The sequence below is a fragment of the Rhea pennata genome, chromosome 4 (genome assembly GCF_028389875.1).
Source record: "Rhea pennata isolate bPtePen1 chromosome 4, bPtePen1.pri, whole genome shotgun sequence".
Lineage (NCBI taxonomy): Eukaryota > Metazoa > Chordata > Aves > Rheiformes > Rheidae > Rhea > Rhea pennata.
In genome coordinates, this window is record NC_084666.1 from 28,282,205 (window position 1) to 28,306,790 (window position 24,586).

A 24,586-nucleotide genomic window follows, 5' to 3' on the forward strand; every position below is an offset into this window, starting at 1 on the left:
ATTGATGCCCTAAATTTGTACATTCTGCGGGTTTTTTTTTTTTTTTTAATTTGCAAATTTAGCACTTCATGTTGCATATAAGCAAGAAAGAAATTGTCTTCATTCTGACCTGCTATTAAAATAATAAGGCAAAGAAAAGTAAAAATTAACCTAAGTTTGGCATTGTTTTCAGTTTTTAGAGTCCTACCTGTAAAGTCCCGCCTAGGTATTAATGCTTTACTACTGAGTCTTGATGATTCTAAACTGTTTGTCTACTTACATTTAACATAGGAAATTGTATCTGTTTATGGTGAAGTCACATGTATGCAATAGACCAAAATGAGCCTCTAATTTTCCTAAAAGACGCAAATATTAGCAGAAGTGAAGCAATACACAGGAAGCATGAAGTAAAGGAGATAAAACTAAAGTATTATGGAAGAAAGCAAGATTCTGTAGAAAGAGCTAGGTAATTCAGGAGAAGGATAAAGATTTGAGAGTTTAGATAGGCTGATACTCTTTTTGATAGTTTGTTGACTCATGACCAACAAAGGTCTCCATGATTAAATCAGTATTTTGTATAGACTAACAAAAAGTGAAAGAAACTACAGAGTATTCAGCTATTTCTGCTTCTCCCCAGTCATTTTTAAGTTCTCTCAAATTCCGATCTGAAGCCTCTTCTTTATCCAAAATAATTAAGAATTGTTAATGGAATGCTTAATATTTTTTAATATATTATTATTTTTTTTTAAACTTCCCCTCCTTTTTGACAAGAGGAGAAGCAGAGGAACAATAACAACTATGACAAACTAGACATAATGCAAAAGTCACAATGCAAGCAATTATGAAGAGTGAGTGAAATAATCTAATATAATGAGACAGTATACCATAAAATTTATAACTATTCATGTTTTAGAAATGCAGACACATATCAGGAACAAAGATTATGCCATTTCCTTAAAGTATTGTTCCAAAATTAACTTTTCTACTACAAAGTACCCAGGTGATCATCCTGTCACTGGCTTATACTGTGACATCACTTCACTTTTTTTTCCCCCTCCAAAATCCAACCATTTGCAACAACTTCCCTTTAACATTGTAAAGTTTTTGATAAGATTTTTTTTTTTAATCATGCAAGTTAATTCCAATCGTGTTATAAATTCTTCCCCACCGGATTTGTTAGGAGAGTTGCCAATTCCTTAGAGTTGCACCAACATAATCTAATTTTTAGAACATTCTCAAATGGAAGTACACAGAAGAAATCCCAAGGTCTCACCTCTGCATCTTCCAATTCAACATCTAAAAAGTCAAAGTCTTTAAAAACTCCAAATTGTTGTTCACTGGTATTGTCTTCTACGGGCACTTCCTCCTCTTGAATCACTTCTTCTGTAGTTGAAATAAGACTAGTTTGCTGGTCTCCAACCTCCAAATCTTCATTAGAAGAAAACACAACCTGCAGATAAGGGCAAAAACAGAAGTAAAACTTCCAACTTCTGCATCTCCAAAAGCCAGCCATTCTGCTTCCCACAGTTTCACAGCAATAGTGGCAACTTAGAATGTACAAATAAAATGATGATACAAGGGCAGGCACAGACTGCAACTTATTTCAAGGCTAGATGGACTTCAGACTAACTACATCCATTAACTAGTGATGTCATTCTCTCCTTATACAACTAAGAGGTGCAAAAGTACAAATAGATACAAAAAACTATACTCCTGAACTTTCATTTTCATAATCACAATGTTAAGATCAGAAAATCCATCACAATAATCTCATCCTCATGAGATTCATATCATTTTCACATAGCAATTTCTGTGGAAGTACTGTGCATCTTTTAAAAATCCACTCAGTGATGCCTTCCAGTGATAAAAATTCTGAGGTTTAATCATCTCACAAATTACAATTTGCTCTTCATTTCCATCTGAGATTTGCTAAATTTGTTTAGCTTCAGCTTTCAGGTATCTTATTTTATTACATGCTCCTCTGGTAGATTAAAGGGCCATCTCCCATCAAAACTTTTGCCCAGCTAGGAACTTCTTTGTCACAACAAAAACAATACTCTAGATGATAAGCAGACTGCTCATATTATTCTAAAAGCCCTTAAAATATCATCATCACAATTAAGCTTAGCACGGTAATGGTGGTCTTTCCAGTACTTTATACAGAAGTAATGTCAATCTCCCTATTTTTACTCAATAGTTAGACATTCCTAACATCCCTGTTAGTCTGAAGGCATCTGATCCACCAGTCATATTCAATGGTATTTCCAATACAGTATCAACATCCTTAAAATAGTCAGCCATTACAGCCACTTCTCTCCAGAACATAGCCAGACCTCTTCTTTATAAAGGGTTAGAAACTTACTTAGAACACAGGAGACATAGTTCAATGCCCTCCTCTAGGCAAAATAATAAAAACTCTTATGTGCAGCATAAAAGACACAACACACTATTCTGGAGTGGCAGTGCAATCCTGCCTCCTGTGAAATCTTTTCTTGAGAAAAAGAGTTCAAGATTATTCTGAGCAGTAACATCCAAGGAGCTGTCGAGAGGTCAGCTAATTCAATTCACAGAGGGGAGATTTGAGTTTCAATACAAATAATTTTTTAAATCTTGTTTTCATATCTACCTAAGATGAAAATAAGAATCAACCCTATGAATGTATCCTTGCTTTACAACATACAGTCTTCTCCTATAGAGTGATATAATCTCATAAGAGGCAGGTACTTCGGTTTTGACTGAAAAGTATACTTCCGAATCCACTCTAGTGAATAATGGTGCCCACTGGACTTCTTGAGGAATAAAAGTAATTCATTATTCATGATTATTCCGTCTCTTACTAATTCTTTAGCTGGATTGTGAATTAATAAATCAAAACCAGAATATTAAAATTTCTTTTCTCATAACTTCATCAATACCTGAATACGATAGCATTCTCATTACTGGGATTTAGAAAACAAAACAAAACACCACCACCACTTACTGAGGGGTTCTTGGGAAGCCCAGACTCTGGTCCACACAGAGAAAGCACATTCATTAGCTTCTCCCTCGTTCTTCTCTGAAAAATACACAACAAATAACACATAGCAAAGCACCTATTTGAGGTCCAAGTAAAAATATAAAACGTCTGAATTTTTAAGTTGTTATCTCATATGCAGAGTTAGTTCTCTAAAACTAATTTTATAGTTTTTTCTCTTCACTAACTTTTAGCTTATAATGTAACAGTATAGCTTACTGTTTCATTAAGACCCAATGTATACCTCAAATTAAATTTCTACATTTATTTTTTATTGCACATTCATAAACACTACCTACGTTATTTGCTTACTATGCCCAAGACACATAATGTACCTGAGATAGCTGTGGTCTCTTCCAGCTGACAGGAACTAATGCATTTGAATTGGAGCCTGATGAAGTTGAAGAAGTGCTCCGGGTGACAGCAATGACTTTTGGCTTCCCATTTCTACCAGCTGCGCTGTGTTGATCACCATATTTATTCCCAATAATTGGTGTCTATCACGGGAGACAAATACTTGCTTAGAATTCAAATCTGTTTTAATAAAGACTATGTATTTAATTTTAGAAATATTAATATTACATAAAATACAATGGGTTTGTTATAATTCAGAACTCCATGCCTAACACACCGTACAACATTGGTACACTGAGAAATACACAGCTGAATACTTCTACCCTATCCAAAAGGCTACTATTCTGCCATTTTGTATTTTCTGAAATGGACAATTTTCAGAATCTATGCACATTTTAAAATACACTTTAAAAATTACTACGTTCTAAGTTTACAAGATGTAAAGCTCTTCTACGGATGCATTCATAAATATTAACAAATCATTACCATATTTCAGCAACTTCACTAAAAAACATACTCCTTTGAAAAACAAGGATCACATTAATCCTTTTTGATAGCAAATGCTACTCCAAAAAATTCTGCAGGAATTCATCCAGTCTCTCATTTATCTGCAGGCACTGAAGCTTCCAGTAAGGAATTCTCCTAAAGACAGGTCTCTACCAATTCCATTAAGGCTAAGACATGCACATCTCCATTCACTATCAACCATGAGCCTTTATTTTTGATTCCTTCTAAGGTTTCTACAGTTTTCACATCCCTACACTGCAGTCATTCAGCTATGTCCTCCTCTTCAGACATACAAAAATTATCATCTGTACTAAAATATTACTGTCAGTTCTCATATACCCTAATTTTCTTTTATTTTTTAACCACAGGAATTTGTCTCAAATTGCATCCATCTCACACTTACATTCCTATATTCTCTATCCTCTTCTCTCCTCAAAATTTTTTCCTTCTTTTAAAGTTAGGTCAAAACTGGAATATGTGATTTTAATCCTCTCAGCCCTTGAACGAACAACCTTTTACTTGGTAAAGGTCAGAAATATTTAGATACAAAAAGCAACCAGCTGCATTAGCCTAGCTCTTTGATCAAACTGAAATACCTTTACAAATAATCCTATCAACTTTAAGTAATTAACTCTATAAAGATATTCAAAGAGGGAAAATAGCAAAAACAATATAAGAGAATACAAAGCTTATTTTTCTGAGTGACTCTAATCATGTTTCAAGCATGTAAAATTTGATTATATTTATTTTAGTACATATAAACACAGAAGACACAGAAGAGAAAATAAATCTGGGTTTGCAACAGAAAGTCATTACTGTATTGTAGTTTAAACTACAATAATTACCTCTGATATATCAAAATGAAAATCTAAGGTCTTCCCAGGTAGCTCCTTGGAAACATTATTAAAAATTTTTGTGAAAGAGATTTCAGGAGAACCTATGTCACCTCCATAAGACTTTGGAATATCATTAGGTACAACGAGGCTTGCTGATCGAGACACCACTAGTTTCAAAATATTAAGGGCTTCCTTCCAATATGGACTCTAAAGAGAATGTACATAAATCACACAAAAATTTTACTTCAAAAAATACAACAATTTTTAATGTACAGTAAGATTTTGCGCTTGACATCAGATGCAAATATCCTAATTATAGATCACTTTCTGATAAGCTCACACCTTTAAATACTGGTCTTCATTATCACACATATCTAAGTTTAGAGGACAAAAAGCACAACACGAACAAAATGCGAGTCAATTCAGGCACTGAGTAATTAACAACAAATGAATGCTCACGTAACCACTATATTCAAGCATTAAAGCATGAAATGGCTTGAAAATATTTGTGGTTTTAATACAGTAAGACAGAGATACTTACATGACATTTTATACCTGAGAGAGATATGAATTTTAGTAGACTGACTGATTTTAAAATTCCCGAACCCCAATGTTCTAATATTCCACTTTGGACTGAAAGCCTTTAGCACACAAGGAATGCTTCAGGACTTGAAATGCCAGAAAGGCAGCAGCCAGGCACCCAATGCATTTGAGGGAGGGTAGCTAGGTCTAACCAGGCTTACTAGATCCAATTCACAATGCCAGCCACAGGAGATCTTGACATTTTTTTTACCATTATCTTGAGTATCAGCTCTTCATGCCCCAGAAAATAAAGTTGATAGCATTTGAAAGCAAAACTACTTCTACCTCCTGGGTCCTTTTATTATTTTATGCTTAAGGGCAAACCAAATCTGAAATATATACAAATACTTTGCATTTTGTATTTCCTCATGCATTTCAAAGATCTCAAACAAAACAAAAGCATTTACAAGGTTTTTATATAGCATAAGACTGATGAGGTGCTTAAAAAAGCCAGGGCAAAAGTATGAGAATACAAAAGGCAGAACTTAATCTAAAGGTTAATCTCTCCTTAAAAAGATCATGAAGGCAGAGTAAATAACTTAGCAGTTCCAACTGCAGAGATTAGGGAGTGGGGAAGAGAAGACACATACACCTTAGGAGGGTTAAGCTTTACTCTGATGAAATGTTAGAACTCTACCTCCAACTCAACTATTCCAATTTCTGAAATTATATGTAAAGCATCTGTTTATCAGGATGCCATGTTTGTTACAATATTTCTTCTTTAGTGCATTCAAAATAATAATAATAATAAAAAAAAAAATAATAAAACACTTCCAAGGCTATAAGCAGTACATGCTACTTTGCACATTGTAGGTATAAAAAGAGTAGTCCTAAACTTGAACCATCCCTTAGCAACTTAAATTTGTTAATAGGCATTCTGAATACAGTATACTAAAAATCTGTTTAGTAGCATCACATTTAAACACATCATATTCATTTATAATCTTTTATTTTGTTATCTATATTAATACATCTTATCCTATTGAAAATGCATATGCTTCCCTGGAATATTTTTTCACTACTACCAGTATTTTGACAACCAGTATTTTCTAATTAAGATTGTATTTCACGGTGGTATGAGACTGGAAAGAGAGCTCAGATAAAGGTTAGAAGTGAAGTGAGCAGACATCAGGCTATAAAAATACAGCTGCACTAATCATTCCATTTTGCCTAATGCACTCTGACAGAAGCACTGTATCTGAACTATGTATCTATCAACAACAAAATGTCTGGGTGACACTATTTTTCCTGAGTAATTATGATTAAACCATTTGACTGATATACATTTAGCAATAATGCAATTCAGGGATAAAGAAGAGGAAGAAAAAAAAATGAAGATGATGTAGACTGAAATGGTTGTATGCTCCAGGCATTTTTATAAAATCTTTCAGCAAAATGCTAGACTTCCTTCCAGGGTTTTCAGTAAATTATGTTCCAAATATGAAAGAGAAAATCACTTAAGGCAAAATACTGTTGTTTGTCTTTTGGAGATTGTCTTTTAACAAAAAAATGCACTTGAACTCAAGAAGATGGAACTTAATGTTTCTTTCTCATGGACAGATGCTCCAGTGAAAGTGATGCAAATATGTATTTAAGTGTAAAGCTTCCTTTTGAAAAAAAAAAAAACCAAAACCTTAAATAAGAAATTTCTATCTACAGTATTCAACAGCAAACATGTTTTGTTATTTAAAGAGTTATATTTTAACAGTTGAAGGATCATCTTCTATGACTACATATACAGAATAGTTTACATGTGTCAATAGATGCACATTCAACTCAGGTAACTTGTCCCACAAGATGTAAATCAAATTAGAGAAAGAATCTGTATATAATGAATTAAATACATAGGTCAGAAACTAAAATACTGTGGAATTTAACTTTGAACAATTATCTTAAAAACTGCAATAAATTACCTCGCAACACTCAAAAAATGTTTAAGTGTATTTTCAATACCATTTTGATAATAAGTGAAAAGTGTATTTTACAGTTTTTCACAGTACCTACCTGAACATATTTACCAATAACTTTTATAATCTCCAAATTAAACTGTTTCACTGGTGCTGTGGACAGGTCAATATGACTCAGAAGACTGTAAATGATTTGCAGTAAGGACTGTTGCATACTGGATAAGCCCTTCTCTAATAGCTAAGAAAAAGTTTTTAAAAAAGTACAGAATTTAATTAGCGTTTAATAGTAGCCAACAGTGAAAATGAACATTAAAATTTAATTACTCTCCCTACATACTTATTATTCCCTTCAAGAAACTTTAGTGTACCACTTCATGTTTCTCAATTTTGTTTTAGCTTAAAAAGAAAATGCAATGCAAAAGAACTACATTATCTATCCTAATTCAGTTTTACTCATATTAATTTTCTGCACTTGCTAACAGAATTTTGACAATAGTCATAAGCACAAACCTAAAGCACCCAATAATAAAATACTTCTCACTAAGTTAAAGAGTTCTTGTAAATTAAAAATCCCAAAGCTGCATGAAAAATAATTACATCTAAGTCTTAAAGAAGTCTGGCATATACAAACTTAAGTACATATAAATTCATATGTGAGAAAGAACAAATAATTAAAAAGTTATCATTATTAGTTTGAAGTAATGTAGCTCAAGGATTAGGCTCTAAAAGCTTTTCAAACAAGGTACTTTTTTTAAAGCTAATAACAGTTTTGTATACAAATGGCTGACAATCACATACTGAATTCTGTGAAGTATATACTATGCAGTATTTACAACTGAATTTTCAATTTAGTTTTTCAGTTGCACTAATGGCATCTTTAATTGGGTATTTGGCTAAAAAAAGTTTCTTTTATGATTTACACTGAGCATATTTTGTTAAAGCCAAGATAATGTGCGTATATTTTATTCATGTGGCACAGATAATAAATCTCTCTTACAGAATACTACTACCACAAAAAGGGATCTTTCATTAGAGGAATTACTATTTCAAAATAAACTCAAGGTATTGTCCTTTTGTACAGTAGTCATTCCTTTGTTATTTATACTAGAATATTTTACTGTTATTCTCCATTATGGAAGATGTGCCCTTTTCCCAATATTCAGAATCATGAAAAATAACAAATTGAGTAAATATAATGTTTATCACAGAATGTCAAAATGAAATACACTTTCAGCAAAGTTTACCTCTGCAAGATAAGTTACAAGGTTAAATGTGGTATCTGAGAAGGAGTCATGCAAATATCTACACACTACATTAATCCAGTTTGAACAGTCTCTGGAATAACTGTGTGTACTGTATAAGCTCATCATATGGGCCAAATTTGCAAGAGTTGGTGACTTCTCCTCTGCACACACCTGAAAAGTAAAAAGCAGATATAATTATATTAAAGATGACCATTTTTAACACAGGTATTTATAAGTCATTATTTATTTTTCTCAGATTTCACTGTATTTTCAAAAAACTGAAAGCAAGCTACAAATATCTACAGTTTCTGTTTAATTTTTAAGCCCGACAACAACTTACTTAAAAAGTAGAACGAATTGCTTAAGATACTTAAAACTTCTTTCAAAAAAAAAAAAAAAAAAAAAAAAAGTGGTTGGAAGGGGTATAGCAGATATTAAAACTTTAAATACTGAAAACACAGCTCCATATTCCTGCTTGGGTAACAGTGCACTCAGTGGGCATTCATTCCTTAGGCTCGACCCATCTCTCAAGCATGGCCACTCATCTTTCTTCTTTCAAAACTAGGCCAACCCTTTTCTCCCAGCTTGTATTTATCAGAGCTTTAGGAAGCCAGTAGCATCTGCAACAGCTGTACTCTGGCATGCACCACCAGTCTTTCAGGGGTTAAAGCATTCTCTCACACGAAGAGAGTCAAAAGAGAAGTCAAAAGAAGTCAGTACAAGTTCAGATAACTAAGAGTTTCCTAAAAGAGCACCACGAATAAATAAATTTATTGAGATATTTCCCGTAACGCACGACTAGAAACCACATTCTGTACTCTCTACTTATAACACCCTGTTTTGGGGAATCTGTGTCTTCAAGTGGCACTAAAATTTATGAAGATTCGTGTAGAAGGGCTTGTATGTACACTTAAGCTTTACATTTTTCCTTTTCTAAAATCAAAGAATAATATCATTACGGGTTTCTGAGGGAATGGATCATATCTCAGTAGACACACTGAGTCAATGACTGGTTCCCTTCCATTTCTTACTGCACAGACAACTTCCGACTCACAGCAATGGTTGAACAAATCTCAGTAGCAACTTCAGTGGCGACTAGAAAGTTTGCTCAAAGAAAGACTACGGATTATAAAAACGAATGTTTCCCTAATACTGAAATCTGAAGTGGCATAACCGTTCCCCCGACGAAAGCAAATGACGCACAGACCTCTTCAAGCCTTTCTGTTTTGCCCATCTCCTGTTCCCTAGCACAGGTTGCGTTGCTGTTTGCCCCCCACTCTCCTTCCCCTCGTGATGTCTCACCTTTGTTCCCCCCACCCCTTTCAGCGCTCCCTGCCACCTCCTCCTTTCCTCTATCTGTTCCTCCGGACATACTGTCTAGCCGCCCTGTCCCCTTCTCCTCTGGACTTTCCCCTCCCTTTGGTGGCTGGCAGCTCCATTCACACTGTAGCTTCCGGTGCCTGAGGACAGTTTTGTTTCTTCTTCTCCTCCTATAATAATAATACTACCTATTTCTTATAAAATGTTTTATCAGTAGGTCTCCAAGCATTTTAAAAAAGGAGGTCAGAACCAAGTTTTCTTGCTTTTCCGATCTACAATAACAACTGTGGCAAAGCAAGCAACTTCAAATGGGTACCTGGCAGGCCAGTGAGACAGCCGAGAATAAAATACTGGTTTCCCTGGTCTTATTCCCCTTCTATATTAATCAGCCAAGAATTCACAATCTTGTGTTGTCATCACTAGCACTGGTGGGAGAGGCAAGTGTCCCTCGCTAGTAGCACAGGTATTTCTGGGAAAGCGGTAACTCTTGGATTCAGGGCACATAATACTTTGAGGTAACTCGCACACTCTTCAGTGGTTCACATACCACAGTTCGGGAAGCCAGTGACCTATGACTGCTCTGCCTATAACAGGCAGCACTTTCTTACTCCCTTTTCCACATTCTTCCTAAAAATGCCTGCTGCCAGACCAGCATTCCACCAACCTGGCTGGGGACTGTTGGCAGCATCCTCTCCTGCTTTAGCAGTTCAGAAAGTATTCAAAAACCCTGAAAGTTAATCACTATTTACAAATAATAGAGCGAGCAGAATTCTCTTTCGTCTCTACTTACCAGTCGGAAAGGTAAGGTTCACTTGCTTATGACAAGTAAATTAGTAAGTGTGCTTAAAAACTGATCGAATTTATGTTTAAAATTACATGCTGCAAAGCCAGAGAAGTTAGAAAAGGTAACATATCATTAATAATAAATACATTTTTTCTTTCCTTGAAAAATTTACAGAGTGAGCTAAATGTGCTTTCTCGTTCACAAAAGGAAAGTCGAGGGTTGATATGAAAACCAATTATGTAAAGGAGGGGTGGATCAGATCCTTAAAATACAGTTTTTTTATATGATTCTATTGGCCATAGAGAAAAGTATTACATATTGGAGTGGAAAATAAAGAAACAACTCTGGTAAAGAATAAACTTCTGAATACTCCCCAAACATTATATTTACATACCTTTGCTATCCTGTCAGCTGTTTCTTTACAGAACTGAGTTGGGTTATCAAAATGTTGGATCAGATGAGGAAGTAAGCACAAGATGTTTAGGGGAAATCCTGCACACAAAATATAGTTATATGATCCCTGATGATTTTAATAAGACTTCATTTAATGTGGAATGATGTCAATAATCAACAACTTTCTAGTATTTGAGACCCTTTATAGCATAACCTACATACACACACATACATAAATTATATGTATATACACACAGATCTATGTATGTGTATATATGTAAAATGTGTGTGTATAAATATGTAAAAAATGAAAATAAAATCATCACATGACCAATTAAGCAAAACAGTCGAGAAACTCAGTATCTTCAAGTAGTACAGTAATACCATCTCTAAAATGTGTAAAGGTTAGAAATAGTACTAAGTCACAAGGTGACATTATGATTTGTGGTTACAATGTAATTGAGCTCTGTAGCACAAAATCATGAAAATTAATACACATGCTCTTAACTTGCAAACAAGTTTAAAGCTAGTAGTCAACATTCTACTAGATAAAGTTTTCACGTAGCATTTCCAAGCAGGTAATCATCATCTGTAATGTACTCCCTCTGTTTAGCACCGCAATATCGACAAATGCAGAAAGCTTTTAACTGAGGGGAGTTTTGTTTAAGGCAAATGCTTAATCACTATTAATTTTGATTATGCTTCATTTAATTAAAAATATATTATCGTTATCTATACATTTTCTGAAGATACCTGCTAACTGAGAGGGGTCCACCAAAGCATGCCTGGAAATTGTGATGAGTTTACTGAGCAGGTGAACTGTCATTTCTTGTGTAGATGTTGAAGTAAAACCTTTTAGGAAAAGCTGCTGAAGGCCTGGAAAGTTATTCCATTTCAGTTTATTCTGCACCTTTTCTATCTTTTCCCGACTCTCAGACTTATCCAGAGGCAAGTGAATTAGCAGTTTGTTGAGTAGTTTGAGAGCCAAAAGGTATTCATATTCATAATCTGACTCTAGCAATGAAGTTGCAATCCAAAATATTGTAGCCAACAGATTGACAGGATCAGTAGTGGGCTGCACATCATACATCCCTCCCTCTCTCAGGGAGGAAAGGCTTCTAGTCCTTGCCAAACTTCCACCATGATTTATCCTTCCATCCATTATATCCAGTGTGTTGCTCCGTCGACGGTCACCTCTCCGCTCACTGATTAAATTCAGTCTCAAAGAATTACTCCTTGTATTGCTGTAGTATCCCAAACAACTGCCACTACTAATGGGACTTGTGCTTAGATTTATCTGTCCAGTGCTTTTCCTGTTAGCTGCATACTTGTTTCCCATTACTGAATCATGGTAAGAGGTTCTAAAATAAAAAAAAATATTAAATTTTATTACATGAAAAATACTTTTAATAACATACACCTTAAAACTAGGAGAAAAGGAAAAAGACATTTGATGCCCATCACATATACATTCTGAGGGATACTCTGCAACATCACTAGAAGAGTATTATAACTGGGGCATAAGACAAGACTGTAGCATCCTGTTATCACTGTTACAAAATACATTCATCACAATCCCAGTAGAGCGAAATAATGACAAGACAATTTTGCAAAATTAGGAATAATAGCTTAAAGAATGTAAAAATTCCCTAGAAATGAAGATCTAGCAATCCAACTTATTTCCTTACAGACATGATAAGGATAGAGTAATGAGGGAACTAATAAATGAAATTACTTAATTTTCCCTGAAGTAGCTAACATAGGGAATTCAATACCTACTGGTTCTCACACTTAAAACAGTGAGAAATAGAAGAACTTCCTAAAAATGTCAACATTTTCAGAAAACCTTGTTATGAAATGAAGCGAATGGGATGATATGTATGTTTAGTTTTTTGGGGTTTTTTTTTCCTGTTGGAAAAAAATCATGGAGCTAACCACTCACACTTCAAGGAGACATACAAATGACTCTTGACTTTTTCAGTTACACTTTTTTCAAACATAAACAACAGATCTGGGGCCTAACAAAGATTAGCATTTGCTGTAACCAAAGAAATTTAATCTATATTAAAATTACAGTACAAGTACTGTTTGCAGTACAGAAGTTTTCATCTACAAAGTTTAAATCATATTCTAAAACTTGGTATCATTAGCTTCATTATACATATAGGAAAAAATAAGGCCGCTAAAGCATGCTCTGCAAAGATGACTTGATTATTTCAAGTAAACTAGACCTTTCATAATTGAAACATACCATGTAATAATATAAGAACTTACTGGGAAAGGGCAGAAAGTAGGTCATAATGCTTCATGGTTTCAGCCAATGTATCAATAGCAGACTCTAGAGTCAGAAGCAGTTCTATGACAAAACCCTAGAGAAAGTCACAGTTTTTTTATAAATTATAAAATAACTTAGATAATAAATTCACATGAATAATTATAAAATACTATATATAGTATACATAGTATTTATATTTAAATTTTAACTCATACATACAAGTAAAGGTCACAGAAAATCTAGTAGGTAGTGACATAAAAACAAAAAGCAGCATTAGTAATTATTTTTGTAATTCAATTAGAGCATAACTTTAATGAAACAGCTCAAATTAGCGCTATCTCTTCAAGACAGGAAAAAAAGTTAAATGACAAAACTTTTAAATTATTTCTAAATACTCACAAAATTCATTTGGATTTGCATTATTTTTAAGGATGCATGTACCACTGGGGATTTAGACTGTCATTTTGCAGTGTTAAAAGGTCATCCCCAACTCCTTTAACATACAATAACATCTAGTAGGTTGGATGGCTGTAACAGTTTTGTCAAGTAAGTTTTTAATACAAAAACTTGATTTTTTTTTTATATGGTTGATCTGATGACTCTCAAACTATGAAGAACACAAGTGTTTTCAGGAAATAGATATATCAAATTCTCTGAAATTCTTTGAAAATTCCTGTTGCTGTAGAGGAAAATATGCACAGCTAAACTAACATTTTTTCTAGTTTTATTAGGTACAAATTCAGAAAGCATCATGATTAAAACTGTTTTAATATTCAGGGTATCTTTATTTAAAAATATAAAGTTTTATCAATGAATCAAAAATATTTCAAAACAAAATGTTTCTTGAACTAAAAATGCTTTGAAATTTTACTGTCATTAAAATAATAAAATTAGTATACCACTTAAACTTACTTAACTTTCTAATAAAATGAGGGAGGGTAGAATCAAATACCTGAGCTTCTTCTCCTGCATCTCCAACAGTTTCTACTAATCTGGAGAGAACATCAGAAAGTGTAGATGCAGTAAGAGGCTGCTTCAGAGCCCTGAAAATCTGAAAGGATCTCCCAGCATAATGTCGAGAGGAGCAAGAAAGAGCAGTTTGCAAAGCAACTTCACTAAGACGGTGTTCCAACTGAAACCCTCCTACAGGAGGAAATAAAAATTCAGGTAACACAGTACTTTATAACAAACTAAAACCCTTGAATTTTATAAACAGTAAAATAGTCAAAGTTATTCCTAATTTTAAAATACCCTTATCTACAACTCTCCTTTTTTCTCTAGAGGTATTCCTCTCAAAAATCTTATGAAACTTGTATTCCACAGACTTGGAGAGAATAAAATATTTATGCTTTAAATATCCAATACTCACAATAAATTAATAAGATATTTAATCTCATTCATAAAACACTGCATTTAAATCAGATGTTAACAGAAACGTGAAGTGAATTGTGTAATACACACAAGAAACCTATTACCATAAGCAGGAAGCTATCACCAACAGTGGATTTTCAGGTCACCTATAAACTTGCAGAAATTTGAAAAAATCATTTAGTTCAGACTTGCATTCTATGATGTATTGACTGTTTTCTAACTTACCTGAGCTTGCCTGTTTAAATATAGATACCACATGCTTTAAAAACACAGTTAACTGATCAGCACTCTTTATATTAGGGTTCTTAGCTGAAACATCTTCATGATTCCAAAGTGGCCCTCTTCTTCTGGAAATATAAAATGGAAACAAGTATGACATTAATATTATTTAAATCTTATTTTCACCTTAAGTAACTGCAGAAGAATCTACTACCTACCACATAAACAAAACCATTTAAAACTGCAGAAACAAATTGGGAAGAAGTGTGACAATTGTTAATACTATACAACAATACAGGAGTTGAGACAAGGTGAAAAGCAACAGATTGAATCTAACTGAAATAATAGTATACATTCAGGAAGGGTAAACATTTAATTATTCTTTAGACAATCATTTACAATTGACTCATTTATTTATACTTAAAACAACCTTCTCCCTTCCCATCAAACACATGACATTATTTCAATTTTAGGGCCCATTTAAAAGTCCCTTTTTTGTTAGCATGGTTCTCAAAGTTTTTGACTAGTTAATTGGTATTTCAGATTTACATGATCTTGAGAGTTTATATAAACTATAATATGAATTACGTCAGTGTTGTTTGTTTTACAGTTGTTCTTCACCACTAATTCCTATTTTTAAATAGCCAGCTCTCCGCCATTACTGATCAGTAAACTCCACGCAGATCCTGTAGCTCCTTAAGCATTATGATGTATTAGATTCCTAATCCTTCAGTATTTTTCTACTAGGATGAAAAAGAAATTCTATAAAGTGCACCGCAAGCATAAACAACAGATCTGTGCAGAATATGCCAATGGATTTTTAAACTCTCAGGACAAGAGAGAGGGCAGAACTGTTAGAAAATTATCGTTCTTTAAAGGCTGTAGCCTATGAAAAACACTTCAGAACTAGACTCAATCTCTTACTAGGAATACAGCAAAGAGAAAAGTTAGACAACATCACGCAGAATAATAAGAATTTTGCCACATTTCTACAAAATACAGGTCTTGCCAATAATCAAAATCAAAATTTTACCTTGAGGTAATAAATTCTATGAGAGTTTTTACTTTTTCATCTTGCTCTACTGAAATGTCAACCTCATTGAGGATGGTGGTATGCAGATGAGAAATGGCAGCACTTGTATTTCCTAAACTGATGCTAGAAGAGGTAGAACTTGAACTAAGCCCTGAGTCTGTCATTGGGGAGGGCTGGTAATCAGGTATAAAATCATTAACGCCTGCTGAAATAAAAACAAAATTATTATGAGCTCTTAAATCGGTGGCTTCATATTAAATACACAAAAAAGAATAATTATCCTTCTAACAATTAATAGTTTAGCAAATGTAATAATTTCATGTGTGCAATAATAACAATGAAATCAACAGCAAGTCCTGTATGTGCAAAACTGGACCCTTAATAAGGAACAGCCAGGTCCTTCCTTACAATTACCATATTTTGCTCGATTTTGTTTTATTAATATGGTGAAATGGCTTCCCAGTCTCTAAAGCATCTCATCGAACTAATACATTTTTTTGGTCAAAACTCAGTCCACTATGACAGCTATTTAAATCAGTGAAGACTAAGAATTTCTAGTTACACAGAACTTCTCTGAAGTCTGCTTAATCTAGCTCCTGAAAGCTTTTCTATCCATATAAATAGTCATGTAGCAATAAAATACAACTGCATTAACTCCTCACATTATGTCTATACCTGTGAGGTGCTGGACAAAGTAAACTAACAGGGAAAAGAGGGTCACGAATCTTTATAAAAATTATAAATAAACCTGAGACTCACTGATGTCTGCCATAAATTTGTCTACAGAGCCACAAGATACGGACTGAGACATCAGTTGCTTCAAAGAAAGTTTTAAATCAGCTTGCCTGAACTTGTACTAAACATGCTGCACACCTGTAATCACTCTTTCTTAATTCTCAGTACAGCCAAAGCCGAAGATGTTTGATGCTGATCTCATTCTAGTTTCAAGTAGACATTTTCCTTTTAATAACAGTGAAATATTCTGTTACATTTAACCAATTGTACACAAAATTTTAAAGATTAGGAACAGAATGATGGAATAGATCATCATATAAGTGCACCAGTAAAATTCCATAAACAGGTTAATATAAAAGAATTGCTTCACTATGCCCACTTCCTAATGATAATCACTCATCACCACGAATATCAAATTGACAAAATACTTTTGGTTAGAGACAAAGCCACTTCTGATGTGAACACAATGGAATGAACAGATTTTGTAGCAATATGCTGCCACCTACTGAAATAATATAAAATACTAGGTTTCAACAAAATGAATTCTTTTTCACATTTCTTTAGAAACTGTAGGCTCAAATCATGAAAACGTTACTTTCATAATAAGTTACATATAAAATACATAGATTTCCTATAAAACTATAACATCATATTAAGGTGAATTTAAAAAGTAGGATTTCAAGAGTCTTCTGATATTCTACTGAACAGTACAGTGATGACTGGCTAAGTCAGAAATGTAAATTTACTATAAACACAGAAGAGATGTTTCTTCTTTTTACTTTCAAAGTTCTCATAAAAACTGCTGTATTACAGATCCAAAACTCAGAGCTTCCTCAGCTTCCTCTGTGTTTTCAGCTAGTATTTAATTATTCAACTGTGCTCCCAATTTCACTGACTGGCACAAAGTGCTAATGTGAACTGTATTAATTTTGACAATTAAAATCTGAAGAAATACATTTTAACCAAATGGAGCTGAAGTAAAACACATTTTATTTCTGAAGGCTCAGAATAATACTACAAATAATAGAAATTTTAATAATGGCTAGAAGAAAAGATAACTTTCTGTATCATTTTAACAAGCAGCACTTAAAAAATCTAAGGATACCTGTAAAAGTATAATCTAAGTGAGTAGTTTGCTTGACAGTGAGCACCCTGGACTCATTGAACTCTCTGTTCCTGAGTAGGACAGAAGCAACAGACTGGACATTACTGCTGGAGCCCATCACTATCATTAGATGCAAAAGCAGCTGTTTACAATGCTCATAGACTTCAGGGTGACAGTGGTCAAAACCTGACAAAAAAGGAAAATGTTAAAGTTTTATTAAACTAAAATGACATGTTTAATTCAATTATTAAAAACTAGCAGTATTCACACTGCTATATACTACACTTTACCAAGAAACAGATACATAATTCACCCAATAACTGAATATTGGATTCCTGCAGGCTATACAAGATATTTCTTATACCTTTGGTTAACTGTTTTTTAGTATTTATATATGAAAAACAGAAACATACAGTTAAAAAAACAGGAATATAGCCTCTTGTTGCTTACACAGAAATAAGTAATTAATCTGTGCTTTGTATAAAATCACTACATAGAGAAACAGGGGAAGAAACAGCAGCAAAGGTAGCACCAAGGGCATAGTGTACTTCAATTTCACTGTATCTTCTACAAGCAGAAAGAGAGAAAAGTGGCTCCAACAGATAGAGCTTTCAACAGACTCCAGAAACCTCTTAATTGTATTTATATAAATCAAGCTGAAAGATTTAGGTGAATTTCTGTTCAAATCAAGGAAGAATGCCATTTCTGTTTTCTGCAAATGAGCTTTCAAATATTCAGGCTCTCAAAGCTGTATATGTATCTGTACTATTTAATAAAACAACGATCCTTTCTACGCTTCGTGCTAAAGTTGTATTTGTGAATATTAACAACACTAAAAAACAATGGCAAGCATTAACTAACTTAAGTGTGGAGAAAAATAGTTGTGTAAATAGTTGCAGTTCCTAAGCTACTATAAACACTTCTATAAGGATTTATTCACCTATAAAAATTGCATGAAGCAGAAGATGCAAGTATCCTCCCCATTCCACCTTTACACTGTGGTCAACTATCAAGTCAGTTAAAAGGATCACTGCTATGTTGCACCTGAAAGTAGAAAAAAAAAGTTTGTTAGAAGAACACAACACAACTGAATTTTATGAAGAGCTGCAAAGAACTCTTTATAATAGGTTTCTAAGCAGTATTCTTTCCTAAGTATACAAATACCTACAAAGGGAAAATATGTATGTTCACAATGAAAAATAAAATCTTTAATCATCAAGACGAAAAGGCTCAGAAATCTTATATGCTACATTTGTGACTAAAACTGCATAAAATAAATGTACACAAAATCTGCCATCTTTAGATTACTGTAATTGTGTAGCACAAACTAAGATGAATTGAAGTGCCATCAGCTCAAAGAAAATTACCTGTGAAGTGACATGCCTGGAGGAGAAGTTTCAGGCAAATAATCCACCAGTGGTGACCAGCAACCTCCAGTAGGGGGAAAAGGTAGAGGCTCTCCTTGATTATGCTCCATCACTTTCAATCGCCAATTTGAATAAAGAGGCATTGAATCACCTAACACAGTACAAAATTAAACCAGGAAAATAAAAATAAATTTACTCCATAAAATCATAAAATACATTTTTCTACTATATATTCCAAAGAAATATTTTTAAATTCTTGAAGGGCTGATGCTTGGGGTGGGGGGGAGATAGCTGTAAACAGTAGTTGGCTAAAGTTTAAAAAGTGGTGACTTATTTTAGCATAAGAATGATTTTACAGAAGTCATAACCTAACTCGCACGTATAAAGTCAGATTCTGTTGAGTAAGTTCGTAAATGAAATGAATGTGCATAAGGAACAAAAGGAAATGTGACCTAATTTCCTTAAAATTCAAAGCTTGTGTTAGATGAAGTTAAGGGTGAGTCTGAGGGAAACACTGATCTCATCTCAAGGAGTCACATTTTATTATGGGCTAAGGAAGTGTTTTTCAAGCACATCTCTTTGTACACCTCCCTAGCAAAAATCTACTACATATAGCTGTCAGATAATGCAAGTCTGATATATGGGGTCATTTGGCAATTGCCATTTTTCCAGCAGCAAAGTCCAATCTCAGTGCTTGACAAAAGTCACTGCCTCAAAAATCAACACGTTCTTCAAGAAGGCACAAAAAGCCATTTAGAGTCTGATCAAGCAAGCTTCAGTAGCCATTGGAAGAGGCACATGAGCTATTTTGTCTAATAGCATACTGCGCTACACATTCAAAATGTTTTTCTCTTTCTGTCCTGGCTTAGTTAAGGTTAATGATTAGTTAAGATGAGAAACATTCAAGGAGACTGCCTGAACAGTTCATTGTTTCAATGATTCTACCCGCTGTCCTTCTGGAAGTGTAGCAACAGAAGCTTCAAAGGTTAATGCACACATTGGCTCATTACCACCTTCTTGGCTGAAGCAAAACTTCTAACTGAGCTATGCTAATGGCACATGTGCATTACCATCTGCTTCAGTGTACCCAGTCCTGTTGGCATTAATACCTGACAAAGACGAAAATGACCACATCTATGGTCCCTTTAAATGTTGGGCTTCACCCTTCTGAGCAGTAATAAACACCCTGCCTGCTCAAAAGGTCCACCAACCTGTTACTGACCCAACAGTGGCAGAGAGTCATAAAAGTTTTGGCAGATTTGAATCCCCATGCCCAGCCTTTAAAATAGCTCTGTGGAGGACATTATGTTCCGTTTCCCTGAAAAGGAGCAGTGAGACTGACTGTGTTCACTCTACCCTTTACGGTCTTGCACAGAAGCACTCATTAAAGGATGCACTTGCACACCTAATAGACCCTGTTGCTCTAAAGGCTCGATATACACAGGACACACTGGGTTCTGCACTGACATGCAGCACTCAAAGAGTAGGAATTTACATTCTGTTGTTTGGTAGCACCAGACAGAAAGGTAAAGGAAAAGCAGTACTATACCCACACCCGAACAATTTTTCTGACAGCAGGATCAACTGTCAATTAAAAAGAGTAAGTGAAACCTAAGAAAGTAGTCTTCATGGGTCTCTAAAGTATCTGGAAGAGATTATGATAATCCTAGGTAGAGTGACAGTAGAAAGTATTTTAATTGCTAACAGTTTGTTAGCTAAAAGTCCCAGACAAACAAGTCCTAGTCAAATGGGCACTTTGAAATGGCATATAGAACCCACTAATGCAATGTATAATTTACTACATGATTACTGTTCAATTTCTGCCTAGTTACTTAACCTCTTTAGCTTTAGCTTTTCTCTAATGTTGTCATAATGATTTTATGCCTTACACACTTTCAGACAACAACTATTAATTCTTCTGATACAAAATTAGACGCAGTTTGTGAACCCCTGTTAATGGAAAGCTTTACCACTTTCCTTCCCCCAGCACTTCAGAAAAGCTGAACTATCATAGATCTATGAAAATCATCTAAAAACAATCTCGAAAATTAATTAGAGATACAATACAAGGTCCTTTCCCCCTTTTTAAAGTTCTGTATCTTGTTTTTCAACAGATCAAGTGTGGCTACCATTTAAAAGAATAATTAATTATAATTTTATGTATTTTCTGTATTTTTTTTAAAAAAAAACTTCATTATCTTTTTTCCTTATTCATCTCATTTTCCTCATGTTACTCCCTCTTCTGTTTCTTCAGACTAACCTAGCTTTCTTTGTTGGGAATGGTAAATACAAAAAATTGAATGAAACTGCTTCAACTTGGGAAGATATTCACAACACATTCTAGAAAATAAGTGTAGGAAAGCAAGCATATTATCTTCCTTGTACAATCTATTGTAATCAAATGTATGCTAAGTTTCAAAAGCACTACTAAGCCTGGGGAAATCAAGATTTTTTTAAAAATAGGTGCATTAAAAAGCCTCATTTGTCACTGATAATGTCTGTTTCTTCATGTTCTACAACCTTCAGCAAAAGTACTAATTGTGAAAAAAATATTTTCTACAAAATATTTTTAAACAAAAATATTACTTTTTTCTTCTTCATATGATCCTCCAGAGCTGCTGCTGTAGCGAGATTCTAGTCTGTGGTGCTGTCGGTTCAAGTTACTGTTCAATCCACTGTAAATATCTAGATGTACATAACTGCAGAAACAAACAGAGCAGTGCTAATAACTCATATATTCTGTAATAGAATTAGTCAATCAGAGTCTCTCAGTAAAACTGTACATCAAAAAGATCATGTATTATACAAAAATATTTTAACTTAAAAGGACAATACATAATATGATACCTAAGCATCTCAGCTGTACTGCGCACACCTCTTGTAGTAACAGTACCTACAGGGATTCAAGAAGGTACTCCACTACAAATAGTATTTGAATCAGAACATTTTCATTTACTTTTAAGTATATTAAAACATTTGTTACTATTATACACAAGGCTTTATTATTTTGCTGAAGAATGAGAAAGTCCACAATTGATGAAGCACTGACCGAGATCCTCCTAACTTCACTAACCTGACAAACCAGAAAAAAGTTGGAGAAATGAGAGTACTAAATGCACAATTTCTAAATTGCTTCTAGATGATTTATAAAATTCCCACTCCCTTGCGAGTCCAAGATATATAGGGTATATTGTATCAAAGTGCATATGCCCTAGAGAAGTTTTGAACACCACCACCACAGCAGATGATAAAGCTTATCCTCACTCTACAAGCCTCTTCAGCTCCAGTCCCCAAAACAGCCAAATTCTTTACAGCTTGTACCTTGCTAGGCTGAATTCTGAATGATACCTCAAATTTCATAACCTTCCATGATTTATTTTCTCCAAAAATTATTTATTGTATTTGCAGTATTGTGCATGTCTGCACTGATATTTTTACTAACCTAATTATATTGACATGGTTATCCTGGGGAGAAAAAAAATGTCCAAATAGGAAATTATATTGGTATAATTACAGAAGTATAATTACTTTCATACTTCCTATAGGAATATAATTACTAAGGCTCACAAACAAATCATCATAAAGTAAATTATCTGTGAACTTACTGCATATCAGCTCTTCCACAGTAATGGCCTGTATGTACAGTTTTGTCTTTCCCTGTGCTACTTACAGAATACTTACTCCCCCTTTCACTGAGGGGTTAGCTATCACGTATTTAACACAAAATGAGAGTGTGCACACAGTCAGTCCCTGCTGAATTGTTGCTGTGCTCTGAGCTCACACTCTACCTCCATGTTAACCATTTGCAGAACCTCAAAATGAGGGAGTGAGGCAGGCATCTGCCTTAGAGCCAGCCGCAAGAGGTCTTGTCACATACAGAGGGCATCTAAAGACCCTAAATAGGGGAATAACTTAGCTATCAAGGCATAGGCTGCATTGATTTCTAGTCAAGTAGGAAAGGAATCTGCAGATTGGCTACATCACTGAAGTGGTAACTTTTGCTCTCAATGGATCCATCTGTAGCATAATCTCTCTTAAGTAAATGTAATAGTAGCTAATTTAGCTATTGATAACAGTACGGCTGTAGCAATACAAAGCCTGACCTGGAATGGTACCCTAATTTATTCAGCTACCTATACAGGTTTTGGAGTCCAAATTAAGACTGAGGCTGCTACTGTTAATCCCAAATGGTACTCCAGTCTTACTGCTTACAACTATATTGTACTAGTTAATACAACTTACAGTCATGTCTTTCCTGCAGTGCACACCTCCCTGGAGCCATCATGATGCAACTACTTACAGTGGCTACCAGTAATTCTTGTAATTTAACTAATCATTACTCTTTGAGATACTTACTTCTCTTCAATACTGTCTTTTATATGTTTACTTTCAGGATTACCATCTGTGGGAGCTACCATCGTATTGCTACTAGAAGTGGTACCTGTAAATAAGGGACAAATAAAAAAATTGCTAACTGAAATAGTAATAATAAAAAATCTTAAAGTGACATATAGTGATCTTAATTTACTTGCCCATCCCGAGAACCCTAAACAGTTATACACTGTTACAACTGGCACAAACACAAATTAAGACATAAACAATAATCTTCACATGGGGAAAAAAAAATCATTGTTTTGCCTGCAACAGTCTGAGCTGCTACACAGATTTCACTAACAGGAAAAAATCTGTGAAAAAAAAAGAAAGAAAAAAGCATTATAGGAATCTCTGTTTGAATTTTTAATGTAAATTGACTAGAAAGGCTTCTTTTTAAACAGGATTTAGCTATTTCTTTCTTTCTTTCCTGTATGTTATGGTTTATGCATCTGTAAAATATAGGTGGGCCTTTGTGTACACTTAGTTTAAAATGCACACAGATCAGGAACCAAAATGCAAAAATCTGTAGTGAAATTTATATAGATTTCTTTTAAGAGACACTTGCAAACATTATAGACAATAGATAACCATACTGGGAAATAATTTAGCATCCTTCACACTCTTAATACAAACTTAACTGTAAAAATGCCTCAATATTTTTTCAATATTGTTTAAACACTTTCATGAACAAGTACAATTTATATCCAAACAATTCTTTGATGACAGGTCCAGGTCATCTCATAACATTGACAGTTCTGCAGCACAAAAGGTAAGTCCTCACTTAGATATCCTCCCAATCCACCTCTCCGCAGCTCAGTTTGTAAGGTGTTTCACTAAAAATAGACAGCTTTCCCCTACATTTCTCAGCACATTCTCAGATTGAAGAATGAGGCACGACATACGTTTTACATTTTCTTTTTCTTTTTTTTTTTTTTTAAGATTTATTGCTAGCTATTTCTAAACAAACTCTCCTGAACAAGTTCACTTAAATCCTTTTGAATAAATCTGTATGGATGCAGCTTGTGTCAGTACTGTAACTTAAAATATAACAATCTACATGGATTTAAATTGACATAAATTGTCTCAGTTGTTTAACTGAATTGCTATATAAATTATTTGGGGTAGGTAAACATGGGAAGATCTGAAAGTAGACAAAATCTAGCATATACATTGATACAAACTGTACTT

At 34.1% G+C, this 24,586-nt stretch overlaps 1 protein-coding gene across 15 annotated transcripts in view; it reads right to left on the bottom strand.

Moving 5' to 3' along the window:
• FRYL (FRY like transcription coactivator) overlaps window positions 1–24,586 on the bottom strand; it is a 182,935-nt gene that overhangs the window by 25,650 nt on the left and 132,699 nt on the right. For 13 of the 15 annotated variants that reach the window (XM_062575536.1, XM_062575538.1, XM_062575537.1 and 10 more), the window contains 17 exons: window positions 23,381–23,465; window positions 21,611–21,723; window positions 19,025–19,175; window positions 18,598–18,701; window positions 17,658–17,843; window positions 15,818–16,022; window positions 14,791–14,912; window positions 14,147–14,337; window positions 13,194–13,288; window positions 11,673–12,280; window positions 10,921–11,018; window positions 8,423–8,593; window positions 7,276–7,416; window positions 4,699–4,896; window positions 3,328–3,489; window positions 2,960–3,034; window positions 1,253–1,429 (listed from right to left, as the gene is read on the bottom strand). In XM_062575536.1, coding sequence (XP_062431520.1) covers window positions 1,253–1,429; window positions 2,960–3,034; window positions 3,328–3,489; window positions 4,699–4,896; window positions 7,276–7,416; window positions 8,423–8,593; window positions 10,921–11,018; window positions 11,673–12,280; window positions 13,194–13,288; window positions 14,147–14,337; window positions 14,791–14,912; window positions 15,818–16,022; window positions 17,658–17,843; window positions 18,598–18,701; window positions 19,025–19,175; window positions 21,611–21,723; window positions 23,381–23,465 — 2,882 coding nt within the window. The remainder of the gene's footprint in view (window positions 1–1,252; window positions 1,430–2,959; window positions 3,035–3,327; window positions 3,490–4,698; window positions 4,897–7,275; window positions 7,417–8,422; window positions 8,594–10,920; window positions 11,019–11,672; window positions 12,281–13,193; window positions 13,289–14,146; window positions 14,338–14,790; window positions 14,913–15,817; window positions 16,023–17,657; window positions 17,844–18,597; window positions 18,702–19,024; window positions 19,176–21,610; window positions 21,724–23,380; window positions 23,466–24,586) is intronic. The other 2 variants (XM_062575544.1, XM_062575530.1) reach the window with 1 other exon arrangement.